General features: G+C 56.4%; 2 protein-coding genes across 10 annotated transcripts in view; one reads left to right on the top strand and one right to left on the bottom strand.

Annotated features, from left to right (window-relative positions):
• The window catches only part of MYO9B (myosin IXB), a 100400-nt gene extending 83310 nt beyond the window's left edge, over window positions 1-17090 (bottom strand). For all 9 annotated transcript variants that reach the window (XM_075548672.1, XM_075548675.1, XM_075548697.1 and 6 more), the window contains exon 1: window positions 16967-17090. The gene's annotated coding sequence lies outside the window, so the exon portion shown is untranslated. The remainder of the gene's footprint in view (window positions 1-16966) is intronic.
• Window positions 17091-17252: 162 nt separating this feature from the next.
• Window positions 17253-22579, top strand: part of HAUS8 (HAUS augmin like complex subunit 8) — a 30972-nt gene continuing 25645 nt past the window's right edge. Inside the window, exon 1 of the mRNA XM_075548664.1 lies at window positions 17253-17400. Coding sequence (XP_075404779.1) covers window positions 17372-17400 — 29 coding nt within the window. The 5' untranslated portion in view covers window positions 17253-17371. The remainder of the gene's footprint in view (window positions 17401-22579) is intronic.

Genomic DNA, 22579 nt, shown 5'->3' with positions numbered 1-22579 from the left:
CGATGTTAATGCGCTGCTGCCTCTGCCAAAACGAATCCACACCAGTGTGATCATATGGTACTTTTCTGATGCAAGTGTTGCATTTCAGGCAGGGAGACCCGTGGGGGCATTCCTTTAGGGGGTCCAGAAGCTTCTTCCTATCAGGAATTCAAATACCAATCTATATAGCCCCACCCCTTCCTTCATTTTTTTAACACAGTGTAAACATACACACCAAAACATTCCCTGCCAATCTATACTTTCTGTTCCCATCCCCCATCCCGGTATGGTCTTTGGATCGACGCTTTTCCCCATCAGGAAGTGATTTTGGTGCTGTAAACAACTGACCACAAAGTGGATAGCTTAAAAAAAAATCCACGGAGATCTCTTCTCCCTCAGTTCTAGGACGGATCCTTCCTTGTCCGTCCCAGCGGTCTGGGGGCCCCAGGTGTCCTGGGCTTGTAGCCACATCACTCCAATCTGCCCCCACCCTCACACAGCCATCTTCGGAGTCTTTCGCTTCTGTTCTTACCGGGCTGTGCTCAGTTCCTTGGTTCATGATCCTGTTTCCATGTGGGTGTGCATCCTGTGGGCCAGAACCTGCTGCACACTGGGGAGGGGGCGAGCCAGCGTGGAGAGGGGCTTTCAAAGCAGCTGGCTGGGAAGAAGGCTGAGGGCATGCTGAGGAGCCAGGCCCCTGGATGCCAGGGGGCGTTGGGAATTAGAGGCCTTTGAGAGGCAAGGTCTGGGCAGCAGGTCTGGAAACCATGGGTGTCCTTTAATCCTAACTCCTACCAGCTGCTCAGGAGTGGGCACACCCAACCTGCCCTCCTGTGTGTGGTGAACAAAGCCCCCACCCTTACCCCTGCCTGATACAATCAGCCCACCCAGGGCTTGTGTAAGAGGAGCCGTCTCCACCAGCGCAGGGCAAGCACTCCGGCAGATGCTGAAGATCCCCACTGAGGGTCACATGGCAGAGACCACCCAGTGTCCACCGAGGAGGGACGGATAGCCCCTGTGTGGCCCATCCAGCCACAAAGAGAAATGGAGTCGAGACACCAGCCACAACGTGGATGGAGATGGAGAACACTGTGCTCTGTGAAAGGTGGGAGCCAGCCTGAGATGGAAAGGCGTCTTTCCCATCAACGAGGTGTGACAGACCCCACCCTGCCAGAGGTGAAAAAATGGGGGAGACCCACAAAGGGGCGTCCCGAGGCTCCCACAGGCTCCACGCCAGTCTAGGATCACATGTCTCCAACAGGCACACCCGGCTCGGATCACATAGCCTCGAAGGGACTTGTGCCTGGAATATACAAAGCACCCTTACAATCCAACTATAAAGACAGACAACCTAAGCTAGAAGGCAGGGAATGGATCCGAACCGGCATTTCCCCCAAGGAGAGACACAAAGGGCCAGCAAGCCCATGCAAGGAGCCACAACACGTCAGCTGCCAATGACCACCAGAGCCAGAGAGAGACCACTGGACACCCGGGAGGGGAGGGGAGGGGGTGGGAGGATGGTGATGGTGGCAGGAATCAGAAAGAGTGACAAGTGCTGACCAGTATGTGGAGAAACTGGAAATCTCCTGCCATTGCCCTGGGGGCAGGGGTGGGGTGGGGAATGTAAACTGGAGCAGCCTCCTGGAAGGCAGCCTGGCTGATGAGCCAGACATTCCACCCCTAGATACATATTCACACTCCCTGACACTGGCTTGATGCTCATTCAGAGCAACCCCTACAGGACAGGGCAGCATTGCCCCTGTGGGTTTCCGAGACTGTCACTCCTTGGTATGGGAGTAGAAAGCCTCATCCTTCTCCTAGTGGTTTTGAACTGCTGACCTTGAGGTTAGTGACCCAATGTGCAACCCATTCTGCTACGGGGCCTCGAGCTAAAGGAGGACACAAATCCACACAAACCCGGTACAGAAGCACTCCTCTCCGCACGCTTCACCATGGCCAAAGGGGAATAAACATAGTCTGGTCTTTCCACATGGCGGAGCAGTATTTGGTTGTAAAAAGAAACAACGGAGCTCTGCTAGATGCTAGGACTCCAGGACACTCAAAACTGGAGAGGCCACGGGGTGTGTGATCCCGCTGACACGAGATGCCCCAAGCAGGCATGTGCACAGACACAGAAAGCGGATTCCTGGTTCCAGGGCTGGGTGGGGGTGGGGTTCTCCTCTGTGAGTGGTTAAAATGTTGCGGAGCTAGGTAAAGGTCATTTCCATTGTTCAGGAATGCAAAGGGTCGGGTGGAAAAAGGAAGACAGAAAGATTCGATGTGTTGGACCTGGGATGTTGGCCAAGAATACGGACTCTACTGTGGCGAGCCGGGTAAATCTATCCTAGAAGGAATGTCACCAGAGGGAAGAGTGGGGTCTGGGGATTGAGGATCATGGTTTCTGGGGGCACCGCGGTCTATAACAGACCCCAAAAGACAAGAAAAACGCATTTACATCCCACTTTGTTGAGTAGAGACTGGGGGGCTTAAAAACCTACGAGCAGCCATCTAACGGGAAGTTTTGGTCTCTCCAACCGGGGGGAAGAAGAGTGGAGAAAACCAAAGACCCATGAGAACAATTAAGCCCAGTGGGTTAATGGGTCCCGACCAAGAACACTAGTCTCTACGACCCAGAAACCAGAAGAACTAGATGGTGCCCAGCCGCCACCACTACCAACTGCTCCAAAAGGATCGGCATCAGAAGGTCCTGGGTAGAGTGGGAGCGAACTGTGGAATACAACTCCAAGTCAGGAAAGAGAAGAGGCTCACTGGTCAGATAGAGACTAGTGGGGCATACAAGGCCAAGACAGACTTTCGTCACTCTTTAGATCTGGAAACGTCCTTACCCCAGTGGCTCAACTGTAAGCCCAACAGCAGACAGGTGTGTAAGGGGGATAATAACACCAGTGAGGTAGGCGCTCATTAGAATAATCAACCATTGGAGGCCCTCAGGGCCGCAGGTCTTCGAGGGCAAAGTTCGGCAAAGCAAGGGAAAGAGGAGGGGTGGAAGAAAGGAAATGGGACAAGCAATGTCACCCTCAGGGGATGGGATGAACGGAGTAAAACTGATGGTCTGTTCGTCGACGTTCATCCAATTCCCGGTGAAGCGTTCTTTACAAGGACAAAGATGACAGGTTCTCAGCTCGCTCGCTCACTTTGGATGCGTCCCCAGGACAGACACCCGGATTGCGAGAAAGGGCACCATGGCGGATGAAGTCGAGGGTCAGGCCACCCTCTGTGAGGTGGATGGGCACAGCGGCTGCATCCAGCCAATGGTCATGCAGGAAGGTGCCAGAGGACCGGGAGCGCGTTTGTCCGTTGTCCAGGGGGTCACTGGGAGCTGGAGGGGGCTCAGACGGGGGTAGTGGCTGCAGCACACAGCGAAGGCACTCGATGCTACCGGACTGCCCACTTTGCAGGGACAACGCGTAACGTGCAACATCTGGACAGTGGGGAACAGTGGCTGTACAGTGCTTGAAAAGCCCCTGGGCTCGAAGGCTCTCTGAAATGATGCCGTGGCCCCTCGTCCCGCTGAACACAGAAAGGTCTCAGTTCATGGGCCTTGCCTCAGGCTCTCCAGTGGGGGGGAGAAGGGGGCGCGCAGGGAAAGGAGCGGCGGCCAGAAACTAGGCTCTGACGCGGTTTGGAGTTGGGACTCCTTCATAGTTGGCCCTGGTGGAGGCTTCTGGTGGGATGAATTGCAGGGCTCTGTGGATCCGGAGCACGAGGCGAGTGGGGGGCCTCCCTGGAGGGCAGTGTAGCTGTTCCATTTCGGCAAGGCCATAATTTGAAGCCACATGTTTGTCGGATGAAATCATTCCTCGGCTAAAAGGAGAAGGCTGGCATGACGGCGGCCTCCTCTGGGGGCTGCCGCTTGTCTTGCTGCACGATTCCACTTTTCATGTGCACGTACGCCTCCCAGACCTGGCCAGGCTGTGCTCGGTATAGATTTTTAAGGAGGAAGCTGTAGGAGGACGAGTGGCTGTCTGTCTGTCGTCGAGTTGACCCTGCAGTGGGCACGAGGGTCAAGTCGGAACGGTGCTCCGTGGGGTTGGGGAGGCAGCTCACCAGGCCTTTCTTTCGAGGTACCTCAAAATCCTCGAGCCGCCAACCTTTCGCCCAGCTGCTGGCCACACTCGCTGCGTTTGCATGGGAGTTTGTGGCATCCTGAGGCTGTCGGAGGGCCACCGAATGACTTCAAAATGAGACTTGGGCCAAGCCAGGAGGGGAGGAGTGCGTGCCCAGGAGAAAACAATGCCAGGGCTCTTCACTAGGAGTTCTACTGCCCTCCAGGGGCTGCCGGGAGGGGGCCAGGCTGGGCCTGGGGTGGGTTTGTCTATCTACCTATCCAATTATTTTGCATTTTCCAGAGTCTGACAGCACCGTGTCCCTGTACTGAGGGCCCGTGTCAGGAGCTGGATGTCATGGCCATACGGTGACATCCTAGGACGCTGGTCACAGGGCTGGGATGGAGCAGAAACAGGCAGCCGTAACAGCCTGCTCTTTCAGAAAGTCTGTGGGGAAAGTGGCAAAGGGGGCCTGGGTCAGGCCTGTGGCTGCTAAGTGAAAGGTCGGCAGTCCGAACCCCTCAGCTGCTCCTCGGGAGAAAGGGGAGGCGGTCTTTCTTCCAGGAAGGTTCAGGGTCTCCGAAGGTCTCTGGAGCAGCTCTATGAGGCGGAATCAGTGTGGCGGCAGGCAGGTGGCTGTGGGCTTGTAATGGTGGGTGCTGGGCCACATAATTTGCCCTTGAGTCCTAACCTAGAGGCTGGTGGTCTGAACCTGGCCGGCCACACTGTGGGAAAAAACTCCTGGCAATCTGCATCCGTCCATCAAGATCGCTGCCGAGCAGGCTGCAGCAAGCTCAGCTCCGTCGGGTGACACTCAGGAGCTGCGCGTTGGCCCTGAATCAGTCACTGTATCAGTCAGTGGGTCTGTGCATGGGTTTGTGCTGGGTGGAGGGAGGAGTGTCCCCGAAGGAAGTGATGTCCATGTGGAACCTGGGAATGTGGGCTCTTGGCAGATAGGACAATTTAGGATGAGGTCACACTGGAGTAGGGTGGGGCCCTAAACCTGGTGAGGGCCATCCTTTCGAGCAGACACAGAGAAGGTCCTGAGGTCATGTGCCCAGAGGCAGGGATTGGATTAAGTAATGCAGCTAGAAACCCAGGCATGCCTGGGACCATCTGATATTAAACGGGATGCGGAGCCTTAGGAGGGAGCTCAGGACCCCTTGATGTGGGCCTCCGGGCTATGAGAAGATGGTCATTTGCTCCTGCCTTCCTTAAAGGGGCTTTCGTTGGGCCGAGGAAGGTCCTGGGGGCCGTCCTTTGGTCACAGGAGACATTTCTCTGCCTTACGTGAGCGATCAGCACAGGCCTGGTAAGCCTGTGAGCCTGGTAGGTCCCTTAGTGGGGCACACTGCTTTGCTCTCAGCTCCGAACCAAGAGGCTCGTGATGTGAGCCCGCCCAGTGGTGCTGCTGAAGAAAGGCCTGGCAATCTCTTCCCTGCAGAACACAGCCAGGAAAGCCCCGGGGGCACCATCCGCTCTGACTCATGTGGGGCTGCCCTGAGTTGGGATGGACTCGCTGGCCAAGGTTTTGTTAGTTCCCAGCGTTGGAGATACCCCTTTCTTCCCATCTCCTCCCCCTAGGTGCTCCCCCCACCTCTCCCTTCCCTATAGCTCTGGCACAGTCCAGGTCTGGGGGGCACAGCACATCTTCCCAGACACCAAAGTCCATCAGCTGGCTGGTCTCTGTTCCCGTGACTGCTCCCCTGGTCCAGCCATAGGAGGGAGCACATGTGGACAAGGAGGGGCCAGTGGGGTCTGGGCCATTAGGAGGTGGTGGGAGATGGACAGCACCTGGCCGGCAGGCAGTGGCACTTCAGGGAGAAAGCCCAGTAGGATTAGTCAGGGCAGTGGTTCTCTAGTAGCGGTTCTGGAAACATCTGGAGATGTTTTGGGGTTGCCACCCCTGGGGGGTGGAGGGGAAGAGCTGCTACTACTGGCATCTGGGAGGTGGATGCCAGGGCTGCTGCTTAACACCCCACAGGGCACAGGGCCACCCCAACCTGAGCAAAGAACAGCCACGCAGACACGGGGAAGCCAGGACAGAATGGGACCATTGGTACAGAGCCTGGGACAGGGTGGGGGGGAAGCACAGGGAGGGCACCGTGGCCAGATGGCTGGTGCCGTGAGATGGGGATAGGGAGCAGCTGCCCAGTCAGGGAAGGTTAGATACACCTGGCTTTGTAAACGTGTGTGTGGCTTTTCATGCAAGGGCGTGGGAGTCATGGGGCAGGGGCACCAGGTCCTGGTGGGTTTCAGAAGGGACACTGTGTGTGTGTATAGGGGTCCTGGTGGACAGGGGGTGGGGGAGGGGATGTCCCGTCCAGCCCGTCGGGAAGATGCCGGCAGTTCAGATCAGGCCTGTGAGAAGCGTGAGTTCTGGTCACGTAGCAAAGGGGAGGGAGAGCCGAGAAGCCCAGGCTCTGGAACTTTCTGAGGCGAAGGGTGGGCTTGTCAACAAAGACGGGGTAGGCCAGCAGTTCTCAGCCTGTGGGTTGCGACCCCTTTGGGGGTAGAAGGACCCTTTTGCAGGGGTCACCCAATTCATAACAGTAGCAACATTACAGTGATGAAATAGCAATGAAAATGTTATGGTTGGGGGGTCACCACAACAGGAGGAACTGTACTAAAGGGTCGGGGCATTGGGGTAGCTGGTCAGGGTGAGGGTTCTGGATGGTGACTGATATGCCCTTCGGGTCGCCCTCTTCCAACCAAATGGCCCAGAGGTCCTTGTGAGCTGCTCGTTGCAGCCTCTCTCGGCCCCTGTGGGACCCAGGGCATTCCACGGGCTCCATCTATCTCCTTGAGGACTTTTCTCTGTCTGGCTGGCTGCTGCTCCACGTCACCAAGCACAATGTCCTTCTCCAAGGACTGCTCTCTCCTGATGACAGGTCCAAAGCAAGTACGACGAAGGCTGGCCATTCTTGCCTCTAAGGAGGGCTCTGGCCATGCTTCCTCGGAGACCGAGTGGTTAGTCCTTCTAGCGGTCTACTTCAGCAGTCCATCTGCCAGTCTGTCGGACGGCGGCAGCTCGTGTATGGGCTGTGATGCCGGAAGCGTTGTCTCTGATCTTTCAAGTCTCAGCAGGGTCACTGAAAGTGAACAGGTTTCAGCAGCGCTTCCGGACTAAGAACAGACTCTAAGGAAGGAGTCGGGTGCTCACTTCGGTGGAAGGAGCCACTGAAAACCATCTACCGTTGGGAAAAGCAGGAAAATATTGCTTGGAGAAGCCACCCTTGGTGGGAGGTGGGTCAATGGGGATTCCAGGAAGGTTCCGGGAGGCACCTGGACTGTCTGGGTCACAAGCCAATACCTGGGCACTCAGAGCACCAGCCATTCTTGTCTGAATCCAAAGATAGGCATCCTGGTAAGACTGATGCGGACAGCAGAGAAAGGCACGTGGTGGCAGAGGCCCCAAGCAGCTTTCCTGCCCTGTCCCTAGAAACCTCTCCTGAGCGGGTCCTGTCTGGTGGCGGAGCCCCACAGAGCTGTCACTCAGGCTTCTGGAAGGAAGTGGGCCTGCTCGGACTCCTGAGGACCCTGACATAATGGAACGAGATGCTGCCAGTCCTGTATCCCCGCAGTATGCCCTGTAGGGCTTTCACGGGCTGATGCCCAAAGTCAATTTCAGGCCTTTCTCCTTGGTCTCCCTTCGCCTAGAAGCTCTGCTGAATCTGCTGAGCCTCACGGCCACGTGTGTATACACCTCTGCAGACAGCCAGGCAGACTGAGCATAAGGTACGCTGGCCGGGAATGGGATCCTCCCACTGCCCAGTCAGGAGAGAGGCAAACGTGGCTTCTCTGAGCATGGGCTGACCCTGTCGATGTCTCTTCAGTGCCTTGTGCCCATGGCCCTTTCAGTGTTCTGCAATAATGGCCCCTCTGCGACACCCCCAGGCAGGGTCTGGGCAGCCCCCAGAACCTGGCGCTACCCTCTGAGAGGTGGCCACTCCACAAAGACAATGTCCTGCATCTGGCTGCAGTGAGCAGAGACCGGGGTCTTCAAAGCTCAGCGCAGCCTTTGGCCTCTCCCAGCCTGGAGGAAAGGCCAGCCACGCAAGCCGAAGCTGGTGGACCCATGGACCATGCGGATATCAGTCTCCACGACCCCGAGGCCACAAGAGCTAACCAGAGGGCGCCTGGAGACCACCTACCACCAACTGCTCTGAGAGGGCTCCCGATGGAAGGTCTTGGATTGAGTGAGAGAAAAACGTGGAGCAAAACTCAAAATCACAACCAACGACATAACAAGCAAGCTGACTGGTCAGAAAGACTTCCCCCTTCCCCCGACCCTTCAGGTCTGAGAAGAAATTAGAATCTAACCAAGGAGTCACGTGCCCCACAGAATAGTGAACACTTCCCCCAGGACACAGCTCCGAGGGCTGAGGAGGGCGGGCAACGGGAGTAAGAGGCGAGCGATGCTCGATGCTCCGTGGCGGGGGCAACAACAAAGGAAAGGCAACCATACGGGTCCAAACTGCTGAAGAGGATGATGATGGGCTCAGTGAGCCTGCACGCAATGCACAGGACGGTGCTCCCTGCCGCCCTCAGCCTGTTGAAAGGACGCAGTCACCACACTGCACGGAGCCACACACCCCACACTTCCGGCTCTCTTCCTGCTGGAGTGCCCCACTCACCAGAGATGTCCCGGACGCCCGCCCTCACACGTTCCAGTCAGTGCATCCTCCTCCGGAGCCAACCACAGGAGCGCTGTCCTGCCCACCCCCGTGTTGGGTGTGAGAGTGCCAACATTGTGTAGCCCCCGAGCCTGGGGTCCTTTGTCACAGCAGCCACAGGACACCCCCTGCACCCCACCAGCTTGGGGGCTGTTCTACAATCAGGGCGAGCCCACCCCCAGGAAATATCTAGGGCCCTTGTCGGGTCACCATGTCTGGGAGGGGTTGCTGCTGGCATCTAGTGGGTGGCGGCTGGGATGCCCTCCTACACACACACATACGCACGCGCGCGCACACACACACATCCTGGAGGGCACGGGATAGAAGGGTCCAGAACCAAGTGTCAGCTGGGTTGAGTGGAGACAGCTGGCTTTACATCAACAAGAAACCAACGCTCACAGACTGGAGGGTCTCCCCAGTCTTGAGGCCTCTGAGTCCCAAGGAAGGGCCCAGCTCATGCTCCTCAGGTACCTGGCCCCCGTCACAGCACCCCTCCCCCACCCTTCATGTGTACCCTAGGACCAGGAGGGAGGCTGGGCTCCAAAGCATTATTGGGTCCTGCCTACACCCACACCCACCCTCAATAAACCGCAGTGCCCACAAGGGACAAGGAAGTCAAGTGCTTCTTTTGGTACCTAGAGGTCACAACTCTCCCTGAATCTGCCGTCCCAGGGCTTTGGGAAATGAGGTACACATTCCGGGGCTGGGTACGAACCCCAAGCACTACCTCCCAGCCTGACGGGGCAGATTCACCTACCCTCAAGGGGGCCTGGAGGCTCTGGGTGCTGTAATCACCCTTGGCTGCTGAAAGGCTGGTGGTTCACAGACCCTGCAAAAAGTCAGCCCCAAGAGGAGACCCTGCACAGCACCCTTCTTCTCTGGCCTCAGCCGGGTCACCCGAATCAGCACCTACTCCAAGGCTACAGGCCTGGTTTATTGATGTTGGCCCTTAATTAGGGAACATGAAGGACAGAGGCCCTGGCATACCCTGCTTTAGATGTCATCAGCTCCCTGGGCAGGACCAAGTGGCAGTGTCTTAGCCGGCCAGGCTCAGCTCTAAAACCTCAAAGTCAACCGAGCAACCAGACCCGTTGCTGCCAGGTTGAGTCTGGTTCATGGGCACCCTGTGTGTCGCCGGGAAGGACCGTTCCACAGGGCTTTCTGAGCGGTAATCTGTATGCGAAAGCCGACCACCAGGTCTTTCTCCTGTGGCACTGCGTCGGGCTCAGAGTACCACAAAACTGTGTGTGCTGCTCAGAGACCCAGCTCTCAGAACCAAACCGAACCGAACCAAACCAAACGTAGTGCCGTCCAGTCGATTCCAACTCATGACCACCCTAGAGGACAGGACAGAACTGCCTCTGTGGGTTTCTGAGACGATAGCTCTAGTGGCTGGTTATCCATCAGGCTGAGGTGCGTAAGGTCAGCAGTTCGAAACCACCAGCCACTCTTTGGGACAAAGAGGATTTCTACTCCCGTGAAGAGCTCTCAGGTACAACCACTGGAAAATTCCACAAGCTCCACTACTCTCTGAGCTGGATCCCTGCCCCTCTCCAACTAAGCAGGCACCTGGAAAATTACCTGGCAGTGTGCTTCCCAATTGGCCCACCCCTTCTAGTGCTGATTTAGACACTCTGGGGGTTGAAACAAAATCAACTGTGAGGAGGAGGATTTGTCGTCTCTTCGTCCACCTGACTCATGGCCGGTGACCACAAGGTGGGTGGCTGGAGACTACCCAGTGGTGGCACGGAAGAAAGGCCTGGTGATCTGCTTCTGGGAAACTGCTGGGCACTCGCTGTGACATGAGGGGTCGCCAGGAGCTGGACAAGGGCCTGGCTGTTGGTGGTGGTGCCATTGAGCTGCTTCTGGCTCGCAGTGTCTCCAAGTGACGGAGCACACCTGCCCCACAGGGTTTTCTCGGCCGGCATCACCCCAGAAGTGGAACACCAGGCCCATTCCTTCATGGTGTACAATCGGAATCTGTCCAGGGCCTAGCACCAGCAGTAGTACTAGCCCTCTCTCTCTCACTCCCTCTCACAGACAGACAGACAGACAGACACACACACACACACACACACACACACACACACACCACCCCCTCCAATATGTGAGTCAGATGAGGACAGTTTATTCAGAACGCTGACTAACCCACCAGCCTCGCTAACCTGAATCACTACTTTCTTTCTCATTGGGCCAGGATTCAAAGGTCTCCACTAGGAAATGATAAAACCCCAACTCATCTGCGGGACCACAGCTAATTCCCAGAGCCCTCTGTGTTCTGGAACAAAAGGCAGAAGGTGCTGGGGAGGTGGCCCCTGGACAGCAGCAGGGGTGGGCCGCTAAGGCCCCTTCGGGGCGCAGACTGGGTCCTTGTTAGGTGTCTGGGCCATGGGGCAGGGAAGGGGCTGCCTGGTACAGTGGGCTGGGGACTCCCACAGCCCCCGAACGTGGGGTATGCTCCTTATCAGGTAAGTAGCAATGTCGCAGGGAAGGCTGGAGGGGCAGACACGGGACAGTCAGTGCCCGTGGGCAGCTTGGGCTCCCAAGAGGCGATAGCCCGGTGCACAAAGCCGCATTTATTCCTTGCGCCCTCTGGGGTGGCTCTGGCGGAGAGAATCGAATACCTCTAATCTCAGAAGGAAAAAGCAACAATTCATTCCAAGATGAGGGGCAAGGACAGACCTTCTCCAAATCCAGGTCAGGCCCAGCACAAAGGCAAGAGACACAATGGTCCCCACTGTCCTCGAGGAGGAGGGCCCAGCCGGGTCCCCCCAGTTCTTCTCTCTGCACCGGCTGCCGAACTCCGCCGTGGCCTGCTCCTAACGGTCCTCTTTATCAAGACGCGCCCTGAAGATTAAAGATGGCCCAGAGAAGGCATTTGGCCAGGAGCCTCCCCGACAACTCCCATTCATGAAGACCCCGGTCTTCAGAGCAGCACTGCTCCACAGGGCTTTGAGGGCTGACCTTTGAGACATGGCTTGCCCGCCCTTTCTTCTGAGGCACCTCTAGATGGGTTCAAACGGCCAGCCTTTCGTTCGCCGACACCGCCGCCGAGCACTTAAGCGTTTGCAACATCAGGGACTCCCTGGAGACCTGCTGAGCCACAGTGGGACTGAGAAGAGACCCAGCACTGATCACAGAGCGTGGTCTCTTGGAGGTGTGAGTCTGTACTCAGGGGACACTGGGCCACACCTGGAGACATTTAGAGGGTGTCATGCCTAGGGGTGGTGGCCTACTACTGGCATCAGGGAGGCGGGGGGGGGTGATGGAGTGGAGACCAGGGGCACTGCTCAACATCCCACAGTGTGCAGGGCTCACCCCTCCCCGCACCACAGAGAACGTTCTGGAACCAACTGTCAGTGGAGTCATGGGCAACATGCATGCTGCACAAACCTCAGCAGTTTGCCAAGACCGTCTAGTCGGGACTCTCCTTAGAAGCAAGGGCAGCAAAACTTCACCTTGCTTACTGGGCTACCCCTTCAGGAGAGGCCAAAGCAGACCAAACTCTGCCATCAAGTCCATGCCGACTCCTGGTGACCCCATGGGGCAGTGTAGAACTGCCCCTACGGGTTTCCGTAACTGTACCATCTTTCCCTCAGAGTGGCTGGTAGTTTTGAACTGCTGACCTTGGGGTTACCAGCCCAATGCATAACCACGTGTAACCCACAACGCCACCAGGGTTCAGGAGAGACCAATCGCTAGAAAAGGACGAGCAAGGCCCTTGATGACTGCACTGGCTTGGCTGCAACAATGGGCCCCAAAGGAGACCAAAGGATGTAGCGGTGGCGAGGACTGGCCTGTTTCACTCTATTCGACAGTTACGACCCACAACCACAGGCCTTCAGGAGTCCCTGGGTGGTGGAAACAGCTAAGCGCTCTCCTGCTAACCTAAAAGGTGGCAGTTTGAAGCCCCCGGGAGCACCTCAAAAGAAATACGTGGCAATCAACATCTGAAACGTCACAGCCACTGAAAACGTTACACCCATGGGGGTTTGCCCCAGTAGGAGTCAACCTGATGGCTGCTGGTGATCACCACATTTCCAGAAGGCCTGAGCAGCCGTCTCTGAAGCCACTGCTGCCTGGGCCTTGTTCTCTGATGTTTGGGACTGTGCCCCTTTGCTGGGTGGTTGGCAGGATCAAAGAGCTGGGTATAAAAGACCATGGGTCACAGGTCAAGGTTAGCAGTTTGAATCCAAGGGGGGAAGATGATGCTCCTGCTAAGATTTGCATCCTTGGAAACCCAAAGGGCCAACTCAACTCTGGCCTGTAGGTGGATCAGACTGACTTAAAGGCAGTTTGTGTTGATGGTTCCTTTATAGCATAGCGGTAACACACTGGGCTATGTAACAAGGTCAGCAGTTTGAAACCACCAGCCACTCTGTGGGTGAACAGTGAGGCTTTCAACTCCTGTAAAGAGTTATAGTCTCAAACACCTACAAGGGCAGTTCTCCTCTGTCCTATAGGTTACTATGTGTTGGAATTGACTCGATGGCAGTGAGTTTGTTTTCTTGTTTTGGCTTCATCAAGATACACTCCCTACAGATAAGAATTACTGAAGCTACCCTACAGAATGCACTGGAGAAATGTGGCATTGTAAGGGGTTAGTGCCACGTACTAGTGAACCTCTCCTTCTCCCTCAAGGAAGGAACCCTACAGACAAGGGGAGGAGGGCTGTGAGTGCAATGCTTAAGTGCTTGGCAGCTAATCAAAAGGTTGGTGGTTCAAACGCACTAACCGCTCCAAGGGAAAGATGTGAGTCTGCTTCCGTACAGAAGATGCACAACCCTGGATGGTCAGGCAGTGGGGGTGGTCCTACTCTGTCCTGTTCGTTACTAGAACTTGGAAGCGATTTGACGGCAGGGGTGGTTCCGGTGATCCTTCAAGGCTTGACCACTAACTGAAGCGTCAGCAGTTCAAACCCACTCAGTAGCTGCACGGAGGAAAGGTCTGGAAATATGCATTGTGTAAAGATTACAGCCGGTCCTCTTAACACAAAGCACTGCCCCACGACTGATTTAGCAGCAACAGGATTAAAGCCCTGGTGTGGCCCTTAATGGTTTACACTCAAGAACTAACACAGGGTGGGGGGTGTCTCAGGAGACAATCCTGGTGACTGTTGTCAGTCAAACCCCATGGAGTTTGGGTCTCCTCTGTAACACATGACACCAAGCGTCAAGGGACTCAAAGGACAAGTTTATCATTCCAGGCCTGGCTTGGAGCCAGCCACCTCTTCCGGGGAAACCTGCTGGAATCTCCCTTGCCCTGATGCTTGCATTGGGCATCCCAGCCTGGCCCTCACATCACCTTGAGCCATCTCTGGAAATTCGATGATTTCCCAGGGGGTCTCCATCTAAATGTCCCTCCTTTGGAGGGCCCATCAGTGTCCTGGAGACCCAGGTTCAGGTGCAACCAACCCTTGCTTCACTGACCTTAGGGAGCCTCTGAGGCACATCATGGCCCTTTGGGCAGAGGATGACAGAGAAGATGCATCTTAACAGGCCCCCCCACAGGGGAGAAACACCACCTCCGACAGCCAAAGAGTGAAGGGAGATTCCTGGGCCCCAGCCTGCTTCCCCACGGCGCTGAGAACGGAGGCTGGAAAGGCCCCTGGGAGGGTCTGACCCAGGGATTTCCAGCCAGCAAGAAACAGCCTAGCATTAGCAGCAGGTGCAATTTGCCAAAAACAAAAACAAAACCCATGTTCAACGGGGCGATTTTCTACTTGGGAAACGTCAGAAGCAATATAAAAATCCATTGTTGGCACATTCACTCTAGAACCGGTAGCTGAACCGACCTGGGATCGTTTGTATCAGCAATTCGGTGATTGGTGGGTGAGGGGCTGCTGAACCGGAGAGAGGGGGCTGGCTGAGAGACATTCTCTGTGACTGGGTTGCAAAGGTGAGAAACACGGATCAAGGCCAAGCCACATGGTTTCCAGGCAAAGAACAGCCTAAGAGGTCTGCCCGTGGCCAGCATCTCCCAAGGATGCCACGATGGCTCAGTGGTCAAGCGCTCTGCTGCTCACTGATAGGCTGGCGGTTTGAACCGACCCAGGGACCCCACAGAGAAAAGACTGGGCATCTGCTCTGGCCAAGATCACAGCCCTGGAAACGCTAAGGGGTCGTTCTACTCACCGGTCAAGGCTCACCCCAAACAAAAGAAGCCAACCACCACTAGAGCGTTGATTCTTGCTCAGTGAGTCCTTAGGCCAGGGCAGAACTTGCCCCCGCGGGTTTAGGAGACTATTTAAGGGATCCGAAAGCCTCATCTTTCTCCTGCTGAGTGCTGGTGGTTTTGAACTGCTGACCTTGTGGTTAGCAGCCCAACGAGTAACCGCGACACCACCAGGGCTCCAACTGTCATCGTAGAGGGCCACCATGCGTTGGAATTGACTTGATGGCACACAAGTACAACACGTGGACTCTCCGCACAGTGGTTCCTCAGGGCCCCCACCAGACCACGCTCCCGGTGGCGCTGGGAGAGGGGGTGTTGTTGGATGAGAAGATGAGGTTGGTGAAGGCAGAAAGCTCATAGGTCATGTTTTCCACGGTGTCCTGCTCTATACTCAAGTATGTGCAGAACGCACGATTCAAGGCTGACCATGCATCCCAGAGCCACAGGACTTGGGAAACAGGTGTCTAGTTAGTCACCTCCTGGTGGGGGGAAGGGGGAGCGATTCACACTCAAGGATCCAGGTTCAAGTCCTCCAAGTTCTCTTTTCTGTTGCTATTAATTAGCCGTGGAGCCCACTGCGACTCCTAGTGACTCCATGTGTACAGGGGAGATCTGTTCCACGGGCTCTCAAGGCTGTGATCTTTCAGAAAGCAAATAGCCACACTTGTCTTCAAGGGTGGGCTCGAACTGCCAACCTTTGGGTGAGTTGTTGAACACTTTGACAATGTGCTCTACCCAAGATCCCCACAGGCAAGGAAAGAGACATTCACAGGGAGCCCACAAAGCCCCCAGCCAGAGCCAGCCAGGCCCCAGCAAGGAAAATCTGAGGATGTCTTGTAACCCACAGGGGCTTATCCCGGGAGAGACGACAACTTTTTTCAAGTTGTTTGGGCCACTAACTGCTCTTCCTGGGCTCCTGAAGACAACGTGGGGAAGGTGAGACCGTCCCTCTTGAAGGCAGTGTCTGTCCCTGCCAGCTCCCACTTGGACCCCCTTGCCTCAGTAGGCACCCGGGAAGGCAGGCTTGGCCGCTGAGTCTTGGGGAGCTTGGCCCTCACACCAGGGACACATTTCCTGTCTCTGACATTTTGCCCATTTAAGTCCAAGGATGCAACCACATGGAGGTAAAGACACGCCCGCTCCCCCCCATTCTGAAACCCACTTCCGGCCCTTCCGTGGGGGGAGGAGGGGGGGCGCAGCTCCCTTCTCACCGCCGGCGAGACTGGAACCCCAGATCAGCCGGATCCGTCCCTCTGCCTGGGGCTGCTTTTTCCCTCTGCAGCCAGACTGGAAGCCTAGTCTCCGGCCAGAACTGTCTCAGGAGCGGAATGGCGTGGCCACTCAAGTTCCCGGCACCCCAATCATGCGGAGGTGGAGGATGAATCAAGAGGGGAGGGGTCCGATCCCCCGGGGCTGCACCCAAATTCTAGGAGCACGTTAGCCCTTCTCTTTCTTCCCCACGCAGCTTCTACCCTTTCCTTCCTACCGACCCCTACCTAACTTGTCCCGTCCCGGTGAACAGCAGGCCACCCCAGTAGGCGCGGGACCTCCCGTATTTGCGCACCTCCGGGGTGCAGGCGCCGCCCTCAGCCTCTTTCACCCAGCCTCCAGTTTTGCACTGCGGCAGTGCCCTCAGGCTGTTCCTGTCCCCCTTCCCCCTAGCACCCCGGCTGTTTCCCCCGGTCGCCAAGTACCTCGCCCCCAACCCGGGCCTCTCCACCCCGCCTCCTTGCCTCCTCCTCCCAGCCCCGTTTCCTGCGACCCTCCGACTCCCCCCTCAAGCCACGTCCTCCTCCCCAAACTGCTCAAAGCCACAGCCCTCCCCACCTTTCAGCTCCCGCCCCCACTTCCATCGGAGCCACCCCGGTCCCCACCAACTTCCTCCTTCCCCCCCTGGTCGCTCCGTGAACCCCACAGCCCCTCCGCGACCCCCGGTCTCGTTCCCGCCCCCAGCCTCGGCTTCCACGTCCTCCCGCGGCGCGTAGCCTTGGCCCCATCACTGGCCATTCTCCCGCGGCTGGCGCGCGCCCGCACTAGATCCGCCGCCCCGCGCGCGCGCGCGGCACTCACCTGGGCCTCGGCCGCCGCGCGCCGTGGTCCCGGGCCCGCTCCCCGCCCGCCGGCCGCCGCCGGCCGCCCGCCGTTCCTCGGCCGCTCCGCCCCGCCGCGCCCGCCGCTCCCCCGCGGGCGCCCGCTTCCGGGTTCCGGGGGGGCGGTCGCCAGCGCACCTCCGGGCGGGGCGAAATAAGCCCCGCCCCCGACAGCCCCGCCCCCTCCGGCGCGGCCTCCCTTCCTCCAGGGCCAGACCAAGTGGTAAGGACGGCGGGGGGGGATGCGCACGTGGAGGCCGTGAACTGCGCCTGCGGCTCGTGCTTCCCGGCGGAGGGCTGCACAGCCACCCCTCTGGCGGCTCCGCGATGGGCGTGGGGGCGTGCCGGGCCGCCCGGAGCGGGCCTTCGAGCTGAGGGCGGGAAAATGGCGGACTCCTCAGGCCGCGGTGGCGGGTGAGTGGAGGCGCCGCTGGATGGGATTTTGGGGGGCTCGGTGGGACGGCTGCATCCGAGAGCTGGGAGCGCGCGCGCGCGCGTGCGTGTGTGTGCTGTAGAGTCTGGTAGTAGGGGGCGTCCCCGAGGCAAGGCCACTGCGGCCCTCTCAGGGGCCATCTGGTACGCGCAGGCCCAGGCCGTCTTGCACTTTCTGCGCATGTTCCGGGGCGCCGAGACCCTCCTGCAGGACCGCGAGTTCGAATCCCGAGGGCGTTCGACTGCCGGTGCCGCAAGTTGGCATCCTTCGCCGCGAGCTCATGCCTCAGGTCCATAGATTGGGATCCCGGGTCGTGAGTTCATATCCGCGGTCCGCGAATACGAATACAGCGGTGCGAGTTCGAATCCCAGGCTTGCTGAGGCTCTGCTTCCACGCTCTCTGCCTCGCTTTTCTCTCCTGCGAAATCGGACTGATGAAGCCGCTTCATTTCCCAGGGCTCTTGTGAAGAGTTGCACTGGCCCGGAAAATGCGTCTGGTAGTTATCAGTAAAATTATTTTTTATCGCTCTCTTTTGATCCGCCCAACCCCGTAATTCTATAACCGTTAACAGATTCAAAGATCAAGGTTTAGGGAAATCATTTGCAAATGAGAAAGATAAGCACCTTAAAGTCGAGTTCTGGCGTTTGCCAAGTTCGTTCATGTGGCCACGGTGTATTAAGCACCTGAAATGTGTCCAGTCCTTTGCAGAGAGTAGAAAGCCACCTCTTGTGCCCAGGAGCTGCTGGTGGTTTTGAACTGATGACCTTATAGTTAGCAACCCAAGATAGCCACCACGTTTCCAGAGAAAGATGAGGCTTTTTATTCCCTTAAAGATTTAGTCTCCAAAACCCAATGGGGTAGTTCCACCCTGCCTTACAGGGCCCATGACAGTGTCAGAATTGACTCAGTGGCAGCTAGTTTGGTTTTACATGTTCACAGGGACCCTGTGGGTGGCACAGATCCCATGTGGAGGGAGTAGAGCGGTGCTCTCTTGGGTTTTTCAGGGGCTGATTTCCCAAAAGTGTTTGCCAGGCCTTTCTTCCTAGACACTCTGGTGGTGGATTTGAACCTCCAACCTTTGGTTGGTCACCAAATACTCCACTGTGCCCCATCCAGGGGCTCACTTGTGATCTTGCTAACTCCCTGAAGAAACTGGGGACCATGGACAACCTCCAGCTCCCAAGGCCGAGGTCAGATGTGCTTCCATTTTCCATCCCCTTGTACCCATTTTTGACATTAACCGTCCTACAGTTCTGGTTTTTCTACTGGGTTCTGTAATCCATTGCTGTGGTCACACAAAAATCATAGGTCGTACTCGCCACTAGGAGGTTTATTAGGGGCAGTTAATGAGCTACAATTCAGGCGAGAGATGCTCAGGATACAATTGTTTAGTTAGGACAGCCTCATCTCTGCCCTGCCCGCAGGCAGACCTATCTCTTTCTCGGGGCCTCAGCCACTTGACCTGGCCACTGCCCTACAGGCAATATTATAAAGCTCTCTTAGGGCTGCCAAGAAATGGCCACAGGGTTCTATAGGCCTCAACTTGAAGCCACTCAGCTCCTGTTCTGTGGGTCAGCAAACCTAGCTCTCCCAATTAAGTGCTCAGAGGAATCCCAGTACACAAGCCAGCCTCCTTAAAAGGACTCAGTTTAACTTGCTCTATGGGCTGGAAAGCCCAGTGCTCTGTCTCCTGCCTTGTCTGCTGCTGCTCCTCTGCCACTCAGGTGTACAGCTGTCTCCTGGATCAAGGAGGGTCACTGAGCAGAGATTTTGGGGTGTGAAAGGTACGTTCTGATCCTGGCTCTTCTCTCTCTTTTCTCTCTCCTAGGGAATCCCCCTGCCTTCTGCTCAGGTTGCTCACTTTATACCCAGCAAGATGGCAGTTACTCCCAGCTGAGTCATAACCTCCCATCAGTATCTCCTCCCACCCCCACCTCTTGCCCAGATCCACCAGGAAACTGCAGGTGGTTTGGGTGGGAGTAACACAGGCCATGGCTAGAAGCATGGGCCTGAAGACAGAAGGCTGATGCAAACTGTCATGAAAGAAATCTCAGTAAAGGCATCAAGCCTGCCTCCCCCCAACTACCATGATCCGAATTCTACTTTGCAGGACTAGATAGGGCAGAGGTTGTACACTGGTGCATATGGGGGCTGGAGGCACAGGGAATCCAGGGTGGATGATACCTTCAGGACCAAGGGTGTGAGGGACGATGCTGGGAGAGTGGAGGGTGAGTGGGTTGGAAAGGGGGAACTGATTACAAGGATCCACATGTGACCTCTTCCCTGGGAGATGGACAGCAGAGAAGGGGGGAAGGGAGACTCCAGATAGGGCAAGATAGGACAAAATAACAATGTATAAATTACCAAGGGCACATGAGGGATGGGGGAGCGGGGAGGGAGGGGGAAAAAAAAGAGGACCTGATGCAAAGAGCTTAAGTGGAGAGCAAATGGTTTGAGAATGATTGGGGCAGGGAATGTGCAGATGTGCTTTATACAATTGATGTATGTATATGTATGGATTGTGATAAGAGTTGTATGAGCCCCTAATAAAATGTAAAAAAAGGAAAAAAAGGCATCAAGCCTGACACATGTGTGGAAGGTCCCGGAAGAATCAGTGCGTTTAAATTTCAGTGCTGATGAGCAGTACTGGAAGTACCGCGGACTGCCAGAACAAACAGCTCTGTCTCTGAAGAAGTACAGCCCGAATGCTCCTTACAGGTGACCAGGACAAGACTTGGTCTGATGAATTGTGGGCATTTTCAGGAGGGACCAGCCCCTAGAGAAGGAGCTTGTACCTGGTCAAGTGGAACAGGGTCAGTGGACTGACTTAGTGGCCGCAACAGGGGATTGTGAGGATGACCCAGGACGGGGCAATATTTCATTCTGTTGCACATGAGGTCGAGTGGAGTTGGGTGGCACCACATAACAGCCACATGCTACAATGTGGCTGAAGCTTTAGATCAGCAGTTCTCAACTTGTGGGTCGTGGCCCCTTTGGGGGTCCAATGGCCCTATCACAGGGGTCGCCCAATTCATAACAGTAGCAAAATGACAGTGATGAAGTAGCAAGGAAAATAATGTTTTGGCTTGGGGTCACCACAACATGAGGAACTGTATGAAAGGGTCGCAGTATTAGTAAGGTTGAGGACCACTGCTTTAGACAGTTGCTCAGTGCAGGAAGCCAGACACAACACCACCCCACCCCCGACTGAGTCCATTGATGGGTGATGTGCAGAACTGGTGAATCCAGACACGGGAAGTGGACTGATGGTTGTCCAGCCACCTCCTGCACAAGCCCTATCTCGAGCAGGGAGGGGACTGACTGCTTCTGGGTGTAGGGTTTCTGTGTGGGTGGGAAGAATGTTCTGGAACTAACTATAAGGGGAGTCGGGGGTGGCACAACATAATGCATGCCCTAAATGCCATGGGATCATTCACTGTAAGCGGGTGAGTTGCTTGGTGTCTGGCTGTGCAGTGATACATCGTGAAGTGCTGATTCAACACTTTCCACGTGTCCGACTCGGTGCCGTGGATTCTGAGCTCCACGCCATGCAACCCTCCTCGCTGCCCTCTTGCCAATCGTTCCACTATACTGTGGTTCCAGGACTCGGACTCGGAGAGAGACTTCTGAGTCACCAGTGGCTGCGGGAGAGTCCGGGCGGGCCGAGTGGGCAGGGAGGATGCCAAGGACACACAGCCACAGCGAGGGCAGGGCAGGCCCAGGGTGGGGACCAAGCCTGGCACTTTCACCCGGCCCGCTGCACTGCATGCAGCCTCAGGCATTACAGCAAAGGGAGTCCCCTCAGAGCAGCCCTGCTGCCTCCTGCCTGCTGCCTCCTCCTCCCTTTCCTTCTCCCCCTCCCCTTCCTCCTCCTCCCTTTCACCCTCTCCTCCTCCCCTTCCCCCTCCCCCTCCTCCTCCCTCTCCTCCTCTCTCTCCTTCTCCTCCCTCTCCTCCTCCTCTTCCCTCTCCTCCTCCTCTTCCCTCTCCTCCTCCTCTTCCTCCTCCAGGCTTGAGACCTCCCATGAGAGATACCAGTCAAGCTTGGGAGCACATCAGTGAAGAGGGGATGCTGACAAATGCCCCCATTAGTGTCCACAGAGTCCTCCCCACTCTGCAGACACCCAGCTCTGACCCTGCTTTGAAAGAAAGGCCTGGTGATTGTGTGGACACTCCACCGTGGACCACCCCGATGGAGCCAGCTCTACCATGATGCGGGGGGGGGGGCAGAGTCAACTCAGAGGCAACTGGTTGAGGAGTTCGAGGAGGGGGCGCAGAGACTTATGTTTGGATACTGACTGAAGAGTTGGAGGTTAAAATCCACCCCACCTCCAGGTGCTTCAGAAGATAGGCCTGGTGTGCTATTGATTAAAAGCCAGCCACTGAAAGCCCTGTCTGTGGAGCCCAAGCCTGCTCTGGCACACAGGGGTTGCCAAGAGGTGGGATTGGCTGGATGGTGACTAGGCTTTCACCCCGTGCAGGTGGCAGGCATGCTGCAGTGAACAGAGCAGGCTTCAACCAGGGTGCCTGCTTGTCCAGACTGAGGGAGCCTGGCTTCCTGCTGACCGTTCCAGGGCTTCTGAAGACCAGCCCACTGTATCTGTCTCCTGTGACAAGCCCTCCTGGTCCCCACTGCCTGGAGCAGGGAGCAGGGACATCTCCTGGTTTCATGTCATCCATGAGCTGAGAACTGTGTTGGCGTACTCAGAGGGGTGTGAAGAAATCAAAAGAAGATGGCGTAGCGACACGTGGAACACATATGGACTTCAGATGTGGCTGCACGGAACCACGCCCTTTTGGTCAGACTGAGGACAGAGCTGAGAGGTCACAGCACAGCCTGTGGTTCCCTGGTACTGATTCTTGGCCCCAGACTTTCGAAACAGTGCCGGCCCCTGGGCTAGAGAAATGGATCGGAGCCCTTCCTTAACTCGAGGTTTATAGGACGTGGCATTTGGACTCATTTCGGTTTTCTCAACAAACATTAGAGCAGCGTTCACTTTTACCTCCTAGCATTGATGCCAAGCCAAGTGACTCTTACGATATTTTACGTCAAATGCTGTAAAATGAGTTTTTAAAGAAAACGTGAGGTTTCGTCCATAACCTTAGTGTTAAGCAGGTCAGGACTATTTTGGCTTGACCCAGCTTCCTCCTCCTCCCCCAC

The sequence above is a fragment of the Tenrec ecaudatus genome, chromosome 1, assembly GCF_050624435.1.
Source record: "Tenrec ecaudatus isolate mTenEca1 chromosome 1, mTenEca1.hap1, whole genome shotgun sequence".
NCBI lineage: Eukaryota > Metazoa > Chordata > Mammalia > Afrosoricida > Tenrecidae > Tenrec > Tenrec ecaudatus.
Note: the sequence above shows the minus strand (reverse complement) of the source record. Positions and strands in the feature narration are given on the sequence as shown.